Source organism: Drosophila grimshawi, unplaced genomic scaffold (genome assembly GCF_018153295.1).
Source record: "Drosophila grimshawi isolate 15287-2541.00 unplaced genomic scaffold, ASM1815329v1 contig_1367, whole genome shotgun sequence".
NCBI classification, from domain to species: Eukaryota; Metazoa; Arthropoda; class Insecta; order Diptera; family Drosophilidae; genus Drosophila; species Drosophila grimshawi.
Window position 1 is genome coordinate 6,654,538 of NW_025062889.1, and position 21,055 is coordinate 6,675,592.

At 36.0% G+C, this 21,055-nt stretch overlaps 1 protein-coding gene across 2 annotated transcripts; it reads left to right on the top strand.

Moving 5' to 3' along the window:
• Nucleotides 1-10,888: 10,888 nt before the first annotated feature.
• On the top strand, nt 10,889-18,827 carry LOC6560686 (COP9 signalosome complex subunit 7). 2 transcript variants are annotated; one of them, XM_032735055.1, is made up of 5 exons: nt 10,889-11,174; nt 11,225-11,477; nt 18,058-18,278; nt 18,344-18,497; nt 18,585-18,827. In XM_032735055.1, exons 1-5 carry the CDS (start codon nt 10,989-10,991, stop codon nt 18,605-18,607), a joined length of 837 nt encoding a protein of 278 aa, XP_032590946.1. In that variant the 5' UTR covers nt 10,889-10,988; the 3' UTR covers nt 18,608-18,827. The 2 variants fall into 2 exon arrangements, with proteins under 2 accessions (XP_032590946.1, XP_001985940.1); XM_001985904.3 differs by having other exon boundaries at nt 10,933-11,174; nt 18,344-18,503.
• Nucleotides 18,828-21,055: the final 2,228 nt, after the last annotated feature.

Here is a 21,055-nt window from a genome sequence, read left to right on the forward strand (position 1 = left end):
CAACGATTTAAGTTTTGCTTTAAGCCAACATTTTGCATACTGTTTCCAGGTATTTCCCCAATTATTTGCCGATGCGTCAGTTGTATCAAAACTGGTTTAATTTTCTGTGCTGATCTGTTTTCATACTGCCTGCGTGTGAAGTCTTGTTATTGTTACTGTGGGTGCTGTTGTTATGGTTGTTGCTATTGTTGCTTGAGAGCTGGTGGTTTACATCTGGCTGGCAAAGTGACAAAATGAAAAAATGTCCAGCGCACAATATGCACTCATGAAATGGTATAGCGATTTTACACGTTGTTTGCCTCGTTTTACATAATCCGCTTATATGTGGAAAGCCAAATCCAAACCAAACATCGAATGAATTGCGATCTCCGCTTCCCGTTCCCCTTCCACCTTGTTGCCCCCCTTTTTTGGTGTTTAGGTTAAGCTCAGTGTTCTTTAATATCTGTCAACTCGTGAACGCCTTTCACTTGAAACAGTTTGCGAATTGTGATTTGGAATTGGACTGCCCGCATTGAATTTACAGCTCTGGCTTTATTGCCATAAATCCATTTGAAGGTCGTCGCTATTTCTATAAATATTTTGTGTGAGTTTTGCTTGACTTTTTTTTGTTTTTTTGTTGCTGTTTTTTTCCAGCTCAGTGCCACTTTATACAGCATAAATTGCATATGTGTGTGAATTTTTTATAAAGTGTGTCTGCACGTGAAACAATTTAATTGGCTTGAGCTAAATTTTTTTTACGTCCGCTTTAAATTCATATATTCTTTAGTTTTTCGATTTTGATGATACTACAGGCTTTTAAGTTATTTTATTTTTTTTTTGTGATTTTCAGCTTATATATTTTAGCTATTCTCAAAAAAATCGTATTTAATACAAAACCCGGCCAAAGCTTTAAAATTGCATTGTTATTAAATGCTAACTTAACGAAGTTCATCTCATGTTATTCAAATTATTAATATGCTCATGGTTTGTTACTGTTCAATGACAATCATTTGGTGAAAAAAGCAATCAAACTATTTTAATTACATTCTCATTAGTAAATTGTTCTATTTTAGGTTAACAAACGTTCATTCGCATCATTCAACCGCATTATGAATAGCATATACTCGTATATTGTGTATTATCATTATTATTGCTGCCTATGTAGCATTAATTAATTTGTTGCACGCGCTAAAATGCCAATTGAAGCAGAAATGTAATATTCCGAGAAATCATAACAAAGCGTTTAGTTATTATTGTTGTAGGTGTGTCAGCTTGCAAATGTTGATTTAAGCAAAATATTCCACAGCAAGCCCGCCAAAATAGTGTTATCATTCGATTTGTAATTATTAGTGTATGCAAATCATTCGACCATGTTGATTTTATGACACATTGAACACCATCAATATATCTTCATATAGAAATGACCGCACAAGGAGCCGCCTAAATTGAATATAAGCTTTAATGAATTAATTATAGTCTTTGATCTCAAGAGTTGATAGATCTAACGAGTGCTTAATAATTTAATTGCAGTTTTAATTTAATTAATGCCGATAAATTTAAACCAGTTCTAACATAAGTTCCACAGCAGGCAGCTAGTAAGCTTTTGCTAGTCAATACACAAACCTTTATTTGGGACAATGTAAAAAAATTTGGCAGTAAACTTCAGTTGCTTACAGCTGTTAGATCAAATAATTCCATACTTATTCAGTGGCAAGAAATCATAGACCGAAATCATTATTAATATATTTTGCAAATTTTTGATTTTAGGAACAGCTTTTTTCATTCTGATATTTGTTTAGAGAAATTCTACATTATTTTGGAATGCTGAGTTTCGGCTTGGTTTGAAAAAGTGCCGTATCTGCAGCTGCAACTGCAGCATGCGGAATAGCATTGAATGGAATTAAAAGGGATGGGCACAAGCACTAATTGATGATGCCATGGAGATAGTTCCTTTGACAAATAAACTGGCAACCACTGGCAACGCACAACTCTAAGTTGTCTTTTAATTAATGATAAACCTTGTGTAAGAGCATCAGCAACTGGGGGCAAGCGTCAAAGAAACAAACTAAATAACCTAATGTCACAAGAGAAACTGTATTTGTATACAATGATAGCTGTACTCGGGGACACATGGCGATTTATTTTAATATTGTATATTTTCCCACAGGCTGGCAGTAATATTCTAAACTAACTGGCTTAAATTTAAATCCAATTGTATTTCGTTCACAATTCATTATTAAATATTTTAAGATGTGTCCCATAATTATACAAATTATACTAATTAATTTTCATATTCATTTCATGCATTTTAATATTTACCATTCAAATGAAATGATTTTCAGCTCAATTACAATGAAAAGTGTCAATCGTTGGTAATGATTAGGAAATAATCAAAATCAAAACTATGCAAAATGCCTGTGGCAAATCATAAAACAGAAATCGTATTATTTGTTATTATGCCAATGTAGGAAAAATTAACAGAAATGATCGAGTGAAAGATGCCCAGCAGACAAGTCGATTATTTGCACAATATAAAACTTGACAGTAATATGTAGTATATGCCATTTGTTTAATTGTTTAAGGGGTATTTAATGCGCTTAGCGAACATTTGTCTAATCGATTTTCATTTATGACTAACAAAACCTATTTTATTGAATTAAATATAAATTACACTTGAATTCGTGTGGGCTGAAAATGCCTAAATATGTGCTAAATTGCAATGGAAGTATAATTAATAATGTTGGTGTAAATGACAAGCAAATACTACTTGTGTGGAATTTTCAACTTGCGCTGGACACCAAATGCATAATTATGCTCTCGGCTATTATATTGATGCAATTGAATTAGTTGCAGACAGCTGTTTGATGTCAAATCAGGACATCTCCATAGGGTTACACACATTCCTGACAAACTAATATTGTTAACAAATTGATGGGCTAACAAAGTTTTTACAATAACTACTCATAGCCCGAATTTAATTGAAGTAAACATATTTGAAATATTTCAGAGCACACAGAACACAAACCAAATAGTTGCAATTAATTTGTGAGGCATGTGCCAAAATATATAATTGGATTGTGTGGAAAATGTGAAATGATGCAACCACAAAAACTTATTTTAGCAATTAGGATCCCATTAAGTGTGGTTGAGTGAGTGTAGTTACAAATTCCATTAGGCTGAATCGATGCGTGCAAATTCAATAAATAATCAGGCAATAAGTTTTCACACTTCAACACGCCCAACAAACTTTAAAGCCAAATTCATCGATCAACGTCAACAGGCAGGCAGACTGGCAGACAAACAGCCAGAAAGCAGCAGCTTGCCAAAATTGGTGCGTGTTTCCACTGAGGCTTTGGCGCTTTAAGCCACAATTTTCACCCACAAAGTGCCAGCTGCCTTTTTTACATGCGCAGGCAAATATTGACAAAAGAAACGCAAACCTGCCACGGAAGCAAAAGTTGTAAAAAATAAAAAAAATATAAAAAATACCTATATATATATATATATATATATATATGAAATAAGTAAATATTCTGAGTTTAACAAACATAATGAAAGCATAAAAAAGGCAACCAATGGAATTGATTATTTTACCCCCAATTTGTTGCACTTATTGAGTGGGTTGAGAAATATGTAATTTTTTTTACGTTTTTGGTTTATGGTTTGCGTATCTGATAATATATATTAACAACACCATTCGATAATTTATGGCTACAAAAAATAAATAAAAAAAATAAATATGAAACATTGTTGTACACAGCCATTTTTTATTACCGATTTAGTTACTGATCAAATTGTTATGTGTAAATATAAATAAATATTTGGGCAGTCATTCTCATTATTATTCTCTGGAGAGCAGTAGTCTGCTTATACCAAATTATGTAAATTTAATATACAAATTTAAATACAGCCAGACCAACATTTATTTGTACACTTTGCCTCAAAAGACTCTTTTCACTTTGGGTCTCTCATTGAGCACACTCTGGACATGCTGGTGGATATGATAGGGAAACTCATGATTTCTTTAAAAGAATCCTTTAGCTCATCATAAGTTAATAAATAATAGTAATTGCCTTGATAAAAATCATGCGCCGACGTTTGGAAGACGCTTGGCAGAAGCGAAAAAAGTAATTTTACAATACAATTTTAAGATATACTTTCAATTTCAATTTCAAGTTCTTATTTATTGACTATGATAAACTTTATATGGAATCAAATTTTTGTTTCCAAATAAGCTTTAAGGCAAGTTATATGTTTATTATTTTTTTTTTAATTTAATACGTTTTTTTTATGCTTAACGTTTTTTTTGTGTGTTTTAAAGTAATTGAGCGTAAGTTAAACAAAAACCATATTTTTTTTTATATGTATGTACATTTTCTGCATTCCACACGCAACTAAATCAATATTTTACTGCTGTAGAAGAAAAGCACACAGCTTTATGCAACAAATCTTTTTGGATTAGTTGGAAAGTTGCCATATATGTAAGACTTTATATATATTGGTATTCTTTCTATCTTTCTATCGTTGTTGTTGTAATCGTTGTTGTTGTAGTCGCTGCTGTGTTTGCGCTGTGGCAAATAAAAGAATTTGAAGAGCTTTAAAACTACTTCTTTCCACAGACATTTTTTTTGTTGGTGCCACGCAACGACAATCTGAAAGATAGTGGGGACGGTGCGTGGGGTGCGACGGGAGAGGTGCAAACAAAATGGCGGCGGTCAGAATCAAGAGCCGAAGTGATTTATGCGGCATGCGAATTATATGGGGCAAGGAAGTTGCGGCAGGAGGCGTGGGGAGGAAGGCTGGTTGCTGCTGTTGGAAAACTCAGCGGAGCGTGTGAAAGCCATGGAGTAGCAGCCGGACCAAATATTAAGGTTTAATGAACTTGAATGTTAATAAATAAATTTGTCAATACAAATGCCGCCAACAACAACAACAACAACAGCACCAAAAGCAACACCAACAACCAACAACAGCTGCGTTAACAACTGCTGCCTGGGCGGGCAACCATTCAAAGTGAAAACAAAATGGCGACGTTCCATCCTTGCTGGTTGGCGGGGGGCGTGGGGCACCTTACGGGATGGGATCTAAGTTCGGTGTAGGATTACAAGTACGTTAAACATAATGAAACGAAGACGAATGACACTGCCAATTCCATTCGAAGGCCAATTGAATTGCCCAAAATGCCTCGCATCTTTTGTTAGCCATTTTAATTTGACTCAAAGCCTCGAAAGCAGTCAACACATTGCGTTCGCCTGGCTAATGAGCTAATTTGCACTCTGTGAAATGAAGAATATATACATATAAAAATATACAAAAAGAAAATAGAATAAAAAAATTGGAAAAAAAAGCCGCGCACATATAGAATGAAATTGCATTAAAGCCGCAATTGACAAAAGAATCTGCATAATTAATGAACCCCACTATCAAATTGAACAGATTGCTGAGCTAATTATCGTTAATTATGTCACTGATAGCAGCCGCAACCAAGAAAACGAACAAAAGTCCGCACACAAATACGGTAATCAATATAAGCGCTTCAGTGACAGCCAATTGATGTTAAATATATTATGTTTTAATGCATTTGAAAAAAAAAACAACAAAATAATGAATTTAAATTTTATTTAATTAAAAGCAATAAGATCAGAGACAACTTCCTGGCATGCCAACATTTGTTTGTGCAAAGCTTTTCAAAGTGAAGTTTGTCAGTTAATACCAGAATATATTTAATAGCTGAGTACAGGGTATCTCGTAGTCGTAGTCAGTTCTTTAATATTTCAAGCCGCGAAATATGTAAATTTCTTAATTGTTCTCTTTGCTAACTAAATTATATAAGGGATACATTCATAGGAATCTATATGACTAGAGACCGCTTTCTGACTGCGATTGCTATTCCGTTTGCCCCACCAAAGATCATTTGACTATTTGGTATCCCATTTAAACGTGCTTTAATTTATTTTATACGCGAAATACGTGAGTACTTGTGTATTACATATGTATGTGTCTATAACGAGACTACATTGTAGGTGCTACTCGCTTTGGTCAATTTCCGCTTGATTTTATTGTTTGGTGACCAATTGACTTGCTTTTACTTCCGTTTGCCCCGACCATTGCTCATTCCAAATGTCTTTGAGCTATCCGCCGGGGCAATCAGCACATCATCCACATGAGGCTAAACATTGGGGAGGGGGGCAATGAGAAGGGCAGACAGAAGGCCTTCGCGTTTCATTAAAGTGGCATTGGAGCTCATTCACATTCCGACATCCTTATCATCTATCCGTTGTACACATCATCAATGCCATAGCCACAGCAACATTATCGTTTGTTTTGATAGGTTTTCTTTTCGACTTTCTACTTTATATTTTCTTCCTTATTTTCTTTTTTGCAGGTTAGCAGGGGGTGGCCTTTTTTAGGTGGGTTTTGTGCCAGCTCCGGCACATGTGAGTCTTTGGACTATTTTGTTTTCATTTCACTTGTGTAGCTTCTGGGCTATGTTTGCTGTTGTTAGTCAAGTTGCCGGGTTTAATGGGGGCTTAATCTGCACTGGGACAAATCATGCAAACCATTCATCAATTTTCATATCATTCTGTGGGGGAAGTGGTTGATATATCGGAGTTCGGCCTCTGGCTTGATCCTTATACCGACAAACATGAGCGTTGAACATGATTTCTTAGCCAGGTAGCAAAGGCAAAAATTTGCTGGTGCTTGTCAACATGTTAGGCTGCCTAAAAATAGGCAATGCAGATTGAAATTGATGGCACACAAGGCAAGACTTGGCCTGTTGCTTGGGGTAACCTCAACTCAAGCAGCAAGCATCATCATCATCATGTCCCACCCCGGAATTCGTTGAAATGTTTAAGTTCTGATTAGAGCACAAAAGCAGCTTAGAGCGTTTAACAAAAGCTAAGTGGATTTATAGGAAAAATCAGCTTGAAAGCAGCAAGTGGAAAACGAATGGAATGCCTCAAGTTTAATTTGCAAATCGTTTTTGCCTGATGATAGCTTGTCCATGCCTAAGCAAATATTTTATTAACAAGTCAAAGCCTCAAGGCAGAGAAACTAATATTTAAATGTGTCATGCTTAAAGGCAAATCGATTGAATAATAAAACCGTTTATTATCAATTATAGTTAACAAGAATGGCTGAAAAGTAAATATGGACAATTTTTACAATTGATTCTAAATTTAAATCTAAACTAGGTACTGTCTGTAGCGAACTTTGTCAAGTTTTGTGATACTGAAAAATAATCCTTAAAGCTCATCATAGCAGATTGCGTCGCTTTATACAGATGAAAATATGGTATCACAGGGACAAATATTCTCGTATTCGTGCTGGAATTAGGATTGATGGAAGAGCTAAGGCTACTAGATCTAACCTGCCTGCAGCTCCATAATAATAACATAATTTCATGTATTATTCAGTAGTTAAATGATGTCATTATTACTATTATTTTTTATTTAGTCTAAAACTATGTGAAAACCGCGTAAATACCACAATTGCGACGAACATAACCAAAATTTGCACATTCTGATTTGCAAGTCCGACAAAAGTATTTATAAGACGGAAACGCACACGCCAAAACACACACACATACACACACACGCTTGCGTTTTTACACGGAAGTGTCAACACTGGCGACGGCCATCTATCAAGTTGTATATTCAGATGATTTTCCCCAGGGACAGCAGAATAAACGAATTTGTTATAATCATATGTGACGCCTGACTGACTTACACATATATATATAGACATATACAAATATACGTATAATATATATATATATATATGTAGATATATGTGAGCTTTGAATTAGCATATGTAGATGGGATGGTAAATGACATAGTTTTAGATTTCTGTGCTTTCTGTTTTTGTTATTGCCATATTTTGATTTTGCACAACAAGTTGAGATTTGTGCTGGACGAAGTTCATTGTGTTTGTCAAAAACATTGACAGCCAGTATGTGGGAAATTGAGACTCTTGGGTTTCCGCTTTACTGCATTTCGTTGGCTGAATTTGATATTTGCCATTGTCAATTAAGATTGATGAGTTAGCTTGAAGGCTATGCCTGATGAAGGTGTAGTTGGTGCTTATTTGTAAAGATAATTGAATATCTTTAGCCATATTAAAAAATAGAGCAAGCCATAGTCAAACAGCGATTGCCCTGAACAAATCACAGTATTGCAGTATTGCTTACTCATTTAACCGCCATATTGTTACTCAATGTAATGTTAAGCAAAGCAACTCTGTTAATCGATATTAAGCGTTAATCTGTAAGCATGCGAGGCAACTCTGTTGATCGCAAAGATCGATATGGATGAAATGTGGCATTAATTTTAAATTGGCAAGCAAGAAAAATAAAAAGGAATACAAGTGAAACGCTTACTGAAATATAAACTTTAGATTTCTTCCCTTTTATCACTTCATGTAATATAAATTCTTACAAGCAAAAGTCTTGATTTGAAAGTCTTTGTACATAAATGAAATAGTTTTCTGCAAGTCTTATATTAAGCACCAAAATATAAGAGCAAAAAATACGAATTCAAATTATATTTTAAAGTTTATACATTCCCCAACCTTTTTACATCGTTGCGTTGTGAACTGAAAGAATAGAAACTTTGACAAAACAAGCACTTAATTATTAATTTTCTGAATTTTATTTGTAACAAGTTCGCTTTGATTCAGCAAGTTTCTCGAGCAGAACTTTTGCAATATAAGAAGCTAAAAACACGTCCACTGCAATCAAAATTTATTTGAGCTAAATACTTATTATCGAATTTTCAAACACAACTTGTTTCTGCCATTTTCTTCGAGTGTAAAAATTTATGTTAATTATATGTATGTTTTCACAAAAGTTTTGGTCATTTGTGTCGATAAGCAATAGCAGCAACAACCATCAGAAACATAACAATAATAAACCACAAACTGAGCTAAGCAACTGCCAACATACACACAAAGCAATTCTAGCCCTAATGAGCAGCGCGCAGCTAAAAGACGAGGTCAAGTCCGCTCCCCTCGCCTCCTCCCCTCTCCCAACGGCACTTGCCTTTGTGCTGATAAAATTGATAAGTCAAAGTAAACGTTTAGTGTTGGATAGGGGAGAAGGAGGCACTGTGCTACGCACCGAGGCAATTTTAGTACACTGTCATCCTTGTGCTGTATAACAGTTCGCTTCCCCTACTTCGTGGCATGTTAAGAGCATTTTTTGATAAGCGTCGAGTATTTGAATAGTGATTAAATAATGTGACCTTTTTGTATTAGGCTAAGAAACGGCCTTGCCAAACGTTCTATTTTAGTAAAAGAACATTTACATATGTGTAATATGCAAAGTATGCATAGCATAAAGCAAATGCCACTTTGCAATACACGGTTGCATCTAGCGGCTTATCAACATCGATAAGAACGTTAACGAGCTGTTAAAAAATAGATGTAAGCAAAATACATACTTTGAGCATTGATATCAATATTGTTAGCTGAAGTTGAGCAAATTTAACCCGCACTTAACGCAGTTCACCAGATGTCAAACCGTGCCCCTGATGTGGAATCTGTTTGAAACATCGCAGCGGAAACGAACTGCGTCATTTTGTGTCAAATTAATGACGTTGCAATAAAAATGAGTATGAATTACAAAATAAAATGCTGTTTTCTAGATGACAAGTCCTTTTTCCCCCTTTCTATTTGTTTAGCTGTGACAAACGTAAATTGTGCGTGGCAAATCCGAAACGGAAACCAAATAAAAGTCAATTTTTAAAATGCTGTGTTAAATTGCCGTAAATATTTTGATTTGATTTTTTGGAAATCGCATCAAATGAATTATAAATTGATTGCACACAATCTGAATATGCGCGAAACTAGCAAAGAGGAAACAATTTTTGGCATGCACTCGACGAGGCATTCACCATAAAATCAAGTTCCACGACTCAGGTCACTCCAATTGCATTGCATGTACGCATATTGGTTTTAGCCAAATACTGTCAACTACAAACAATATTGCAAATGCGAGGCCCCCATTTTGTTGACACAAGCTGCATTTTGTAACAAAATGGGCGTGTGGTATTTAATAGCTTTTGGTTTGAGTTTGGGTTTGGAGGATTCCCACAGCTTGTCCCCCCAGGCAATTGACCTTTTCTTTATATGTATGTATTTGTGTGTATGCATGTAAGTGTGTATGTATGAATTTGGGCGCCTTGGTTAACTTTTCATAATCGATGAGCATGCGAATCCCCAAAAGCCCCACAGACGGCGCCGCATTATAAAGGGTTTCAAACTTTGACCTGCACCTTTTTTCTATAAATATATAAATATATATATATATATATTTTTTGTGCAGACTTGGCAAATAATAATAAGTGTGGCCAAAGTAGCAAGACACACAAAAAGTTTAAAGTCGAAGGGAGGGAAAAATTTTCTGATGGCTACCGGCATTTTTACAATGGCTCCCCAAAGAATGTGAGTCAGTGGGAGGAGGATGTGAAAATTGTTGCAGGAGAGTGCAAAAGTGTTTAATAAAAAACAGAAGCATTATTGGATTGATAGATTTTGAAGCTTTAAGAGAAAAGTGTGTAATAAATATCTTTTGAATGAAAATGTTCAAAATATGCTGAAGCGTACTAATATGTCAAAATGTTGTATTATATACATCTAGTAACAGTTTAGTTAAAAGCTAAGGCTTAATGAGGTTATAGAAGGGCTACTGTACTTCCAGATAAATTGTGTTTAATATTTATCAGTATTTAAATAAAATCTTATGAATATTCAGAAGTTCTTCGCAATTAATAAATTTCAAATTTTGCGCGCGCGAGTGTTTCGTAACTTTCAGCTTTTTGCCAGGCAGCGGCGCACTGCTGACGGTGCCTACATATCGATAGTCGAATTGTTGGCATCAACATCGTGTTCGATATATCGATGTGCTGTATTTATTATCGATATTGTTAAAGTAGCTGAGCAGCTGTGAAATTGAAGGCAGCCAAACATTAAAAGCAAATTAAACGCAAATACAAATAAATAAAAAGAAAATGGCACAGGACATGCTGCTTGGCACAGAGGAGCCCAGCAGCAATAAGGAGACATTTCTGCAGCAGTTCTGTCTGCTTGCCAAGAACGCGACTGGTGCAGCACTCCTAGATGTCATCAAACAAGTTTTGGACGCACCAAATGTCTTTGTTTTCGGTGAACTCCTCGCGGAGCCCAATGTCACAGAGGTAATTTAATATTAATAACTATATGCGCATACTAAGCGTTGCTCTTGCAGCTGAAGGACGGACCCGATGCCAAGTACTACAACACTCTGAATCTGTTCGCCTACGGCACCTACAAGCAGTTCCGTGACCAGCAGCAGGATTACATCGAGCTAACGCCAGCCATGCAAAAGAAACTACAGCATTTGACCATCGTCTCGTTAGCCATTAAGACCAAGAGCATTCCCTATGCTGTGCTGCTGAACGAACTGGAAATCGATAATGTGCGACATCTGGAGGACATCATCATTGAGGCTATCTATGCGGGTGAGTTATTCCATTGCATAAAGTGAGCAATTAGAAATATGTTTGAAATTGCAGAATGCGATTTTTATTATATATGATTTTTATATTACTATATATACATATGCAAGTTCTGTAAATGAATCAATATTTACAGCTTAATATAAGTAAAATTCAATTAACAAATACTCTTAATCTTTTGTATCTGTATGCTTTGCATTTAAGTCAATCTATAGATCTGTCTATCCGTTTATGTAGAAGCTAAATATAATAGTTAATATATCTTAGAGATGCGTAGTTGTTATTAAAATATATATTTAGATAAATAAATATATTTATATTTTGGTTGGTTAAATTGGTATATGAATAGTTCACATTAAAATCTAACCTAATTTGCAAATACTTCAATTTGTAGGATTTCATCATAATTCATATCAACTTAGTTCAGTTTATCTACCAGTATCTAAGACGATAAGAATATTAAATAAATTTACTGTAATTTCTGCAGTTGCGGATAATATTTGCTTTAAATTTAACCAGAATATCCCTTAATATTTTTGTTGGCTTTCATTTCATTTGCATATTCTGTAGAACTGTTGGATAATCTCGATTTGTAGCATTACCCGAAGCAACTGCAGCTGCGCTATTTGCTGGTTTACTCTGCATACTTTTATAGCCATATTGTTGGCATTCGTTCTTCCCCCTCTCTCTCTATCTCTCTCATAGCGGAAGCTACTCTTGCCGTTTTTAATTAATTGTTGCCTGAGTCCGTGCTGCATTCTGACTACGAGTAGCAAACGATTTTACTTTATATTTTTATCCTTTCCCCTCTCAATTGCCCCACCCTTGTTGCAACGTGTGCTGCACAAAAGCAAGAGTCGAAAGTTAAACGCAATTCGAAACTATTTTTAGGATATGCAGCGTTGATTAGAAAAATCGCTGGGAATGTAGCGCGTTTTCTGTTGGTTATTCGGCTTTGCTGGCCAGCATTTTTTAAAAGTTCCAGTTGCCATTTTTCCCATTCGTGCTATAAATTTTGTGTTCTCGCTGCTTTGCATAAAATATATCTCTTTTAGATGCCAAAACACATTCCACATTAAGGCGCAAACCAAATAACTAAATACATAGCTATTATGATTAAACGGCTGCTTAAGCAGAATTTTGAAAAAATCCAAAAGCATAATAAGCACATTATCGCCTTAAACTATGGCATTTAACGAGATAAGTATGGGCAGCAAATATGTCGGATTTGCTCGAATTGAAGACACTATCAAACACAGATTCAGCAGATACACTGTTATTGTTATTTTTATTTGTCAACAACTTGAAATCGAGTGCAATACAAGTTCATAAAATTGCAATTCTTCAAAAATATGAGTATAAATGAAGAGACATTTGTCACAAGGGTTTTATTATTTCTTATGTTTATTTTTATTTATTACTTGTGATCGGGCAACACAAATTAACAGTCGAGTTTCTTAGCAATTTGCATTTTATGCTTATTATTATATTTGCATATGTTATAAGTGATATAGAGTCGGATATGCCTTGCTCTCCACGCACACACCTTTGTTTAACTACAGGGTATCATAAAAACCAAATATAGCTCAAATGAAATCTTCGCATCCATTATCGAAGTAATCAACTAAGCAAATAGAGTGACAACTGTATGCTCCAGGCGCAGTAGTCCGCAGGTCTTATGGCTGAGTGTCCTCATAAATGTGAGGTGCGAGGCACAACCTGTTTAATTGCTTTCCAAATCCAAAGTGAAATCCCCACTACAGCCACGGGGCTACGTCCAAGACTTATGTTATGATTGGAATCATTGAGCTAACACAGAGTGGCAACAATCTGGATGGATGCCTAAAGAGCATTGCATACCATTAGTTGCCGCAATCTTAAATCGCGTGAGCGGAAAGTGGAGTGTGGGCGAGCCATAAGCTGGCATTAGACTCTTGCTATGGGTGGCGCCACACTGGGGTGCCGTTAATGTTTGCTCTTTGGTATGCCTCACGTTTCACGGCGACCCATTATAGCATCATTTGTCTTGACAGTGCGGTGGCAGGGTCAGGAGCAGAAATTGTTGGTGTCTGGTGGCGTTGGCTGTTGTGCCCCAAGTTACAAACGCTAATTAAAAGTATTTTGTAATTGAAATTTGGTAATTTTGTGTACCTTTACTTGGACTAAGTCGAGTTGGATTGATTTCAGCTCTTCAATTGCTCATTGTTAAGTATTTATTTATTGAAAATGCTTAGCAATCAAAACTGCCTATTAAAAATATGAACTAAAATGCTGCCAAAACAGTTTGACACTTGGATTTGATTAAGATTAGGTTAAAGAGAGTTTATCAAGAATAAAGAAAGATATGTTATTTTTAATAAATTATGAAAAATGTCAAGATTTCTTCATTCTTTATGTTTGCCAACACTTGGAAAGTCTGAGAGTTAGGTAAATAACGAAAGAAACTTTGACATATTTCATTATCTTTGCACTTGATTTAAGTGGTCAATTCTAAGTGTCGAGCAACTATTATTAAGTCTCTGTCTGGTTTAGTTGTGCATCTTGTTCATTGTTCTTGGTTAACCGCAAAGCACATTTGGCATTAGGTTACCAAAATGTTGATAGACATTAGCTTTAACATTTTGTGGATCGCTTGTTGTTCGTTGGTATTTTGTATCCAGCGTTCTGAACCCTCATCAACACAGTTCAAGGATATGTCCGTTGTCAGTAGCATCAACTGCTCAACTTTTAGCCGGTTGGCTGTTTTTATGCCTCTGCATTGTTTTCGTTTCTCGATATTGCTTTTGTCAACTAGGCCAACACAAAAGTTGCATTGGCCAAAAATAGTAAAAGCCATTGAACAAAGGACTAGGAGTAGCTTCGAAATAACAACCTTAATAAACACTCAGCTTGTGCATTGCCGAAACGTTTAGAAGTTAGTTCCTTCAACCCCATAAAGTCTATATATGATCAGGATCAAAAGCCGAATATATATAGTCTTTCCATCTGTATGGACTTGATAGCCAGAGATTTTAAATTGTATAATAAATGTTCTCAGTTTCATTAAAATCGATTAAGAAACAATGTTGTAGTACAAAAAGTATTCGTCTATATTTTATTTGAATTAAATTTGTAATTTAATATAACAGCTGTGTTCAGCGTATCTCCTAGTTAAGCTCTTTCGACTGACTGCACTTTCTTTTCTTTGTTGTTGAAATATGTCGAAGGCGTTGGTATGTCGATTTTGTGTGTATATTTTGTGAGCCTTTGTATGAGCAAAAACCCATCCACACAGGACTAGAATGCCATACAACCATCATCGCATGAGTGTGATTTTTTTTATTACCAAACTTGCCAACTAACTAACTTCATATTTGGCGTTTTAACTTTACTTTAACTAATCAATGTGGGATTGTCTATGCCCACTATGCCGTAGAACCAAAGCTTGCCACACACATATCAAATCTCCGGCAAACTAAGTAAAACTCGTCTCTTGTGTTCGTTTTTGAATTTGCAATTTTGCTTTTGATTGCGCTTTTTTGTGGCCGGTTGCAGTTGTTTTCGCATCGTGTAGCATGCTTTTACTGACAACAGGATGCGTGTGATACCCCGCCCATGGGACACGCCCAAATCAGTTGGTTATGCAACTGTTTCTGATTGCTGTGCGCTCTTGCAACGCATACTCTAAGGTGTCTGCCGCACATTGTTGTAAGCGAGTGAAGCGAAAGTTTCCACAATTTGGCCCAGTACTTTGTCAGTTTTAGGTGAAAAGTTTTCAATAGTTGTTTGCCTGCTGCCCCGACTTAATATTGATGGCCCAACTTGCTGAATGGCTGCTTTGCCACCCTGTCTCTGTCACCATACCCGTCTGTCTGTCAGTACACTCTTGTCGCTGCTCTGAGTTTTCAATTAATAAGTTTTCATTTAATATTCTGTAAAAAAAAAATGAAAATTGGGGTCAGCTTTAGCTGAGCTGTCAGCGACAGGTGCATGTAAACTTTCCATAATGCGTAGCTTTTATTTCCTTAAGTTGCGACGCTCCATAAAGCACGGAGAATTGGGCTTACTAATGTGGCAGGACATACAAATAATTGAATAATATATTCCGACCAGACTTTGGATAACTTACCTGACTATTGAGAAAGCTTTTTCTAAAACCAACCAGTTTTTTTAAATGTGTACACAGAACATCAAATGTTGTTTAGTTATGGTTAAACATTAGTATTTTAAGATTTCACAAATACAAAAATTGCATTCTTCAGATTCTTATTTTTAGAATATTAGTTTTGTGAAATTGCTGCTAAAATCTAGCAAAGTTTTCAAAGTGATTATCAGGTCAAATTTTTGCTGAGTGCATCTGGTGTTTTTTTAAATTTATAATTCTATTTTAATTTCCGTTTTATTTTGAATGCTGCTGATGTCCTTTTTGCGTTAATAAACCTGCTACCGTTGCAAAAATGTGTCCTTTGATATTAAAGCTATATAAGTAGTGTACTGTAAATGATTTTTTGATCCTTATAAATAAACAATATTTAGATATTCTTATATTCTCCGCTTGTGCTTTAATGGCATTTTTTATTTTTGCTTTTTCATTTTTATATATTGCATCAATTCCGTTGTCCGTCGCTGGTGGGCTTTAAGGCGTGCTTTAAAAATTGTAATATATGAAATGTACATTACGTGAAAATATAGCCACAGCCACAGCCACAACCCAAAAGCAGAAACAGAAGCAACATCAACAGATTTTCTCCCTCAGAAAGTAGACAACAGACAGCAGTCGCAATTTTTGGTGGTCCCTCGAGGGAGCGGCTTGCACGCGAACAGCATGATTGATTGTTTTGGTGTTGAATTTCCAGCTTTACAGCGAACACACATACTCACACACACACACACACACACGACCCACAAAACCAAGACACATGTCAACGGCAAATATGCCACAAAATTTTACAACACTTGTGGCTGCCACGCCCACTTATAGCCAGTCCTATTCGTAGGGAGGAGGCGTGCTGCTTGTCGTGTGTTTTTCAGACCTTGTCTTTTCAATTGTCACAGACTTCTAGGCCTGTAAATCCAATCAAAATTCCTAGTGCTCAAGCTAATTAAACTAAATGCCTGAGGCATACACAGAAGCATACACTGAGAGATGAGGGGGAGTCTGACTTAGGGGGTCGAGAGAAGTGAAGTGAAGTGTACTCTGGCTACAATCCTGCCCAGCATGTGTGTATGCCGTAGTTATGACAAAAGTTGGTCATATTCAAGGCCAATTGGCCGTTTATTCAATGCCAAAATGCGCTCAAGGTCTTAACTTGTGCTTTGACTTGGCCAAAAAAAAATAAAAACGACAAGAGCAACCCAAGGAAAAACTAATTAGAATGCGCCCATGACAGTTAATGGATTCACTTGGCCGTGTCGAAAAGTTTCCGACACTCTGGCTATCATTTGAGCCAGTTGTTGTTGTTGTTGTCCTTATGTGCTGCTGGCTTCTGCAACACTTTAGTGATTTTACTCTTTGGCAAATTGTTCAATTGAGAATTGCTACTAATCCATCGTTATCCGGTTCAGGCGCACTTCAAACCCTAAAGTCTGCTATAACAACTTTCAACTAATTAGTAACAATTCCATTCTGTTTGGCTTGTTTTCGGTTTGGTGTTGCCAACTGCAGCAGCACCAGCAGCGCTTCAATTTTAAATAGGGGATTTTGGTAATTGTGTAGATCTGCCCGGCCAGCACAGTTGGCTAATCTCATAAGCTCTCGCTCCTCCGTAAAATATCTAAAACGAAAGTTAAATATTCGATTGTGTTTTTACTAGTTCCGACATTAAGCTTATTATCGATTCTATTTTTTATTTTGTTCCGTTTCACATCATTTGAATTGTTATTCGATTGATTGGATAATAAATGAAGAGTTGAGTTGATTTATTGATTGGTTTCAAAATACAAAAAATAACATTTGCCTTCATTTATGAAAGCTTTTCTTGGATTTAATTATGCATATAAGCATTCCAAGCTGTAAGTGAAATATTATAATTTAAACTTATATAAATCTACTTACGAACAACTTGTTTCTTTCAAGTTTTCTCAAATAACTTTGTCGATTAGACGTTTTAAGAGAACAGAGAGAAGATATAAGTACGTGATAACCCAAGCAATTCTCGGTCACGTCTCAAAACTTTTTCATACAGTTTAAGGGAAGCTGACTTCTCACTAAAAAGACAATAAGAGACACATGGATGCACTTCGAACTGTGCTCACAGATATCAGTGGCCAGTTAGTTAAGTCCCCAATGAGTCACAAAGGCTCACTCATTTCTCATTACAGTTCTCAGACTTAGACTGAATCTGAATTGCTGCAGGCAACGCTGGAGTGCACTTATTTTCCATTTGTTGTTCAAAATGTGTGGACTGCCTTTTGAGCAACTGTTGTACGAGAAACTCTCTGTCTGCTCAGCATCAACTTAATTAATCAAGCTTGTGCAACATCTGGGGGAGTGTATAAATAATTTGCATGTGTCGCAAAAAGCTGCACATTCGGCTACAATACTTTGTCATGGAACTTTTAGGGCTAATAAATATAAATGAACTATTCTTTATCATCTTTGCAGATATTATTCATGGTAAACTATTTCAGAACACACGCATTCTGGAAGTGGATTATGCGCAAGGACGTGATATACCGCCCGGCTATACGGGCAAGATAGTGGAAACCCTGCAGGCCTGGGTGAACTCCTGTGATGGGGTATCCAACTGCATCGATATGCAGATTAAGTATGCGAATAGCGAGAAGGCCAAACGGCTGTATAACAAGGAGCGCATCGAGCAGGAGGTGAGTCTGGCGACAAACCGAGTAAATAGTGGGCTAAACGATTTTCACTCCCTCCACTTGACTAGCTTATAAATTTGAAGAAAGTGCTCAAGAGCCAGGCCTCCGACAGCGATGAGAGCATGCAGGTGGACACACACGGACCGGGCACCAGTAACAGCGGTGGCATCAATCAACCGGAGGTGCGCAAGAAGCCCACCAAGATGAAGAACCCACGAAGCGGTGCGAGTGAGATTTGCAATTCCAGCAAATTGAATAATGTCTTTACTGAACTCTATCTTTCTCTTTATCCCTCTCTCTTTCGTAAAGTTGGCCTCAAGTTCAGCAAGTGAGTGCAGGAGCGCCATGTGCCAAGCAGCCGGAGGGGCAGTCGAGAAAGCTAAAACAGAACTTGGCACATTCGGTGGGACGTACAGGGCAAACAGAAATGCAACTCATTTAAAGACTTCAATACAGCAATTTACATCTGCATTCGCTGGAGCTCATCATTAGTCATTAAAATTATCAAATAAATAAACACAAGGTTCAGCAATTGAAATAACCGAAGAATAACAATGAAGTTTATTATGTTAAATGCTTTTCTCTAATTGCATTATTTGTTTTAGGGCAGGTGCTTCTTTCATAACATTTAATTACATCTCGTATAATAACTGGGAGCCTTTACACACACACACACACACACTCACTCGCACGCATATACACAAACACAGCGTGCATGTGTGTATCTAGATGTGTGTGTAAACTGGGTGTGTGTTTGCTTGGACCGCAATAAATGGCACACATTTGTGATTTGTGGCAAATTAGTAGAAGAGCCAACGTGAAATCGAATCTGTGCCAGAACAATTCAGACAATCCATTCAGGCCTTCGCTTTTGCCTTTTGCCACACGCAAATGGGGCATAAGCGCTTTTAGTTGGTCGTGGAACTCATAACAGCTGCAATTTATGGACACATCGCTCCTGGAAACCGTACCGAAAAACCTTTGTCAATTTATTGGTTAACTGCAAAGGAAATAATTTAAGACGCAGATGCCGTTGGATAACATTTTCGCTATTATAAATTTGACTGTCATGCCTCTATAGAAAACAGTGTGGAAGCCGAAGTAACCTTGGCTTCATATGCTTTAATACCAGGCTTATTCACATAAATTTTCCATTGTTTGCAGTAGATAAAAGTGTAAACAGAATGGGGAAAATGCATACATGCACCTCTTTATTGTTTGCCAGCATGTTTTGCTTTTTGGCTATATCCATGTAAAACATGGACATGTAATGAGCTGGTAAGTCAATACTGAAGTGAGAGTATGTGGCTTAAAATTGCATGCGTGTTTTGCGATATGCTCAACATTTTCAGCACGGCCCCAACTCTTAGGCAACGCACTCAAAATCACATATAACTCAGAGTGTAAATATAATAGATGAGATGACTAAAGCGATGCAGCAATTATCTAAATGAAATTTATTCCCAGTTGACCCTATAAATAATGCAAGCAAGCTTCATGTACAGTCTTTTGCATAAATAAATTGAAAATATTGACCAAAGCACTTAGTAAATGTCTGGTGCTGCTGCATGAATAGTAGTAAATATAAAAATAAAAAGAAAAATGGCCTTTGCTCTGTCGGCTGCGAAATAAGGTAATTTTCTATTGTTTTGATTAACAAGAGTGCACAAATTAGTTTGCTGCAGTGGATAAATACAATCGTATTGCATCAATGGCTGACATGATTAAGTCATTAAGTAATTAAAAATTAAAACGATAAATGAATTAAAAAAGTAATAACGATAATGTAAAAATAACCAATCTTTAATTATGCATAGCCACATCAAATCATTCCATTTCTGCTGCTCTTTGTAAACAATATAATAATAACTTGCTGACGTAACTAGGTCAAGTTTAGATATTTATTAAAATTCATGAGTCTATGTGAAATTGACATAATTTGAATTTTCACAAGCTGATGATATTTGCAAATGATACATACAGAAATAGTCATTTTATGTTTATATCTAGAATGAGTTTAATATTGGTATACAGAAAAAACTGACTGAGGCAACAAATATGCTTATGTATTTTCGGCATTCATGTTAATTTTTGGTGTATTTTATGCATAAGGCAATAATAAATTTATGTAATGCTATTTTATGATAAGCTCTAAGCTGTCCGGTTCTACTAAAGAACAAGAAAAATTTTATATATACATATACAGTTAAATTTAAATTTATATTTGTCGTCTGGCTTACACAAAGTAGATTTGCAATACAAGTTTTTTTGTAAACAAAATTACTAAAAAAAAATCAACCTGTCGCGCATATAAGCCAAAAAGATTCCAAAATCGATCATCAGTCTGTTTGCAATTCTCTAATCAAGATGTTCCAAATCGTGGGTAACTTTCAGTTTTTTTGTGCGACTATTTAGAACAATTGACATCCATTTTAGCTGCTCGTTTGCGCCTTAGCCGTTGGAGTACTGGCCGTTCCTTCTGAAGATAAAGTTCCAGAGTTTAATAACAGCAACTCCACTTCGCAACTTAACAACAACAGCCAGAAAGAAGCTCAAAAAAATACTAATGAGAATAAATCCCAACCAATAGAGGATAGTTCACGTTCACCAGAATCTTCAGTTCCTGAAGAATATTTTCGCGCTCTTGAAGATATTTGGAAACACAGAAATGATTCTCAATAAAGGTTTAAGTTGTATGCTTTGATTTTAACCCTTAAAAGGTTTTAAAGAAATTTGCAAATTATAAATTTGACATTGCTTAAATATATTCAATATTAAGA

Excerpts from the sequence above, each read along its gene's own strand:
- LOC6560686 (XM_001985904.3), top strand. The coding sequence starts at position 10,989 with ATGGCACAGGACATGCTGCTTGGCACAGAGGAGCCCAGCAGCAATAAG. Across the intron at positions 11,175-11,224 it reads CGGAGCCCAATGTCACAGAG|CTGAAGGACGGACCCGATGC; the intron begins GTAATTTAATAT and ends TTGCTCTTGCAG. Across the intron at positions 18,279-18,343 it reads AGGAGCGCATCGAGCAGGAG|CTTATAAATTTGAAGAAAGT; the intron begins GTGAGTCTGGCG and ends CCACTTGACTAG.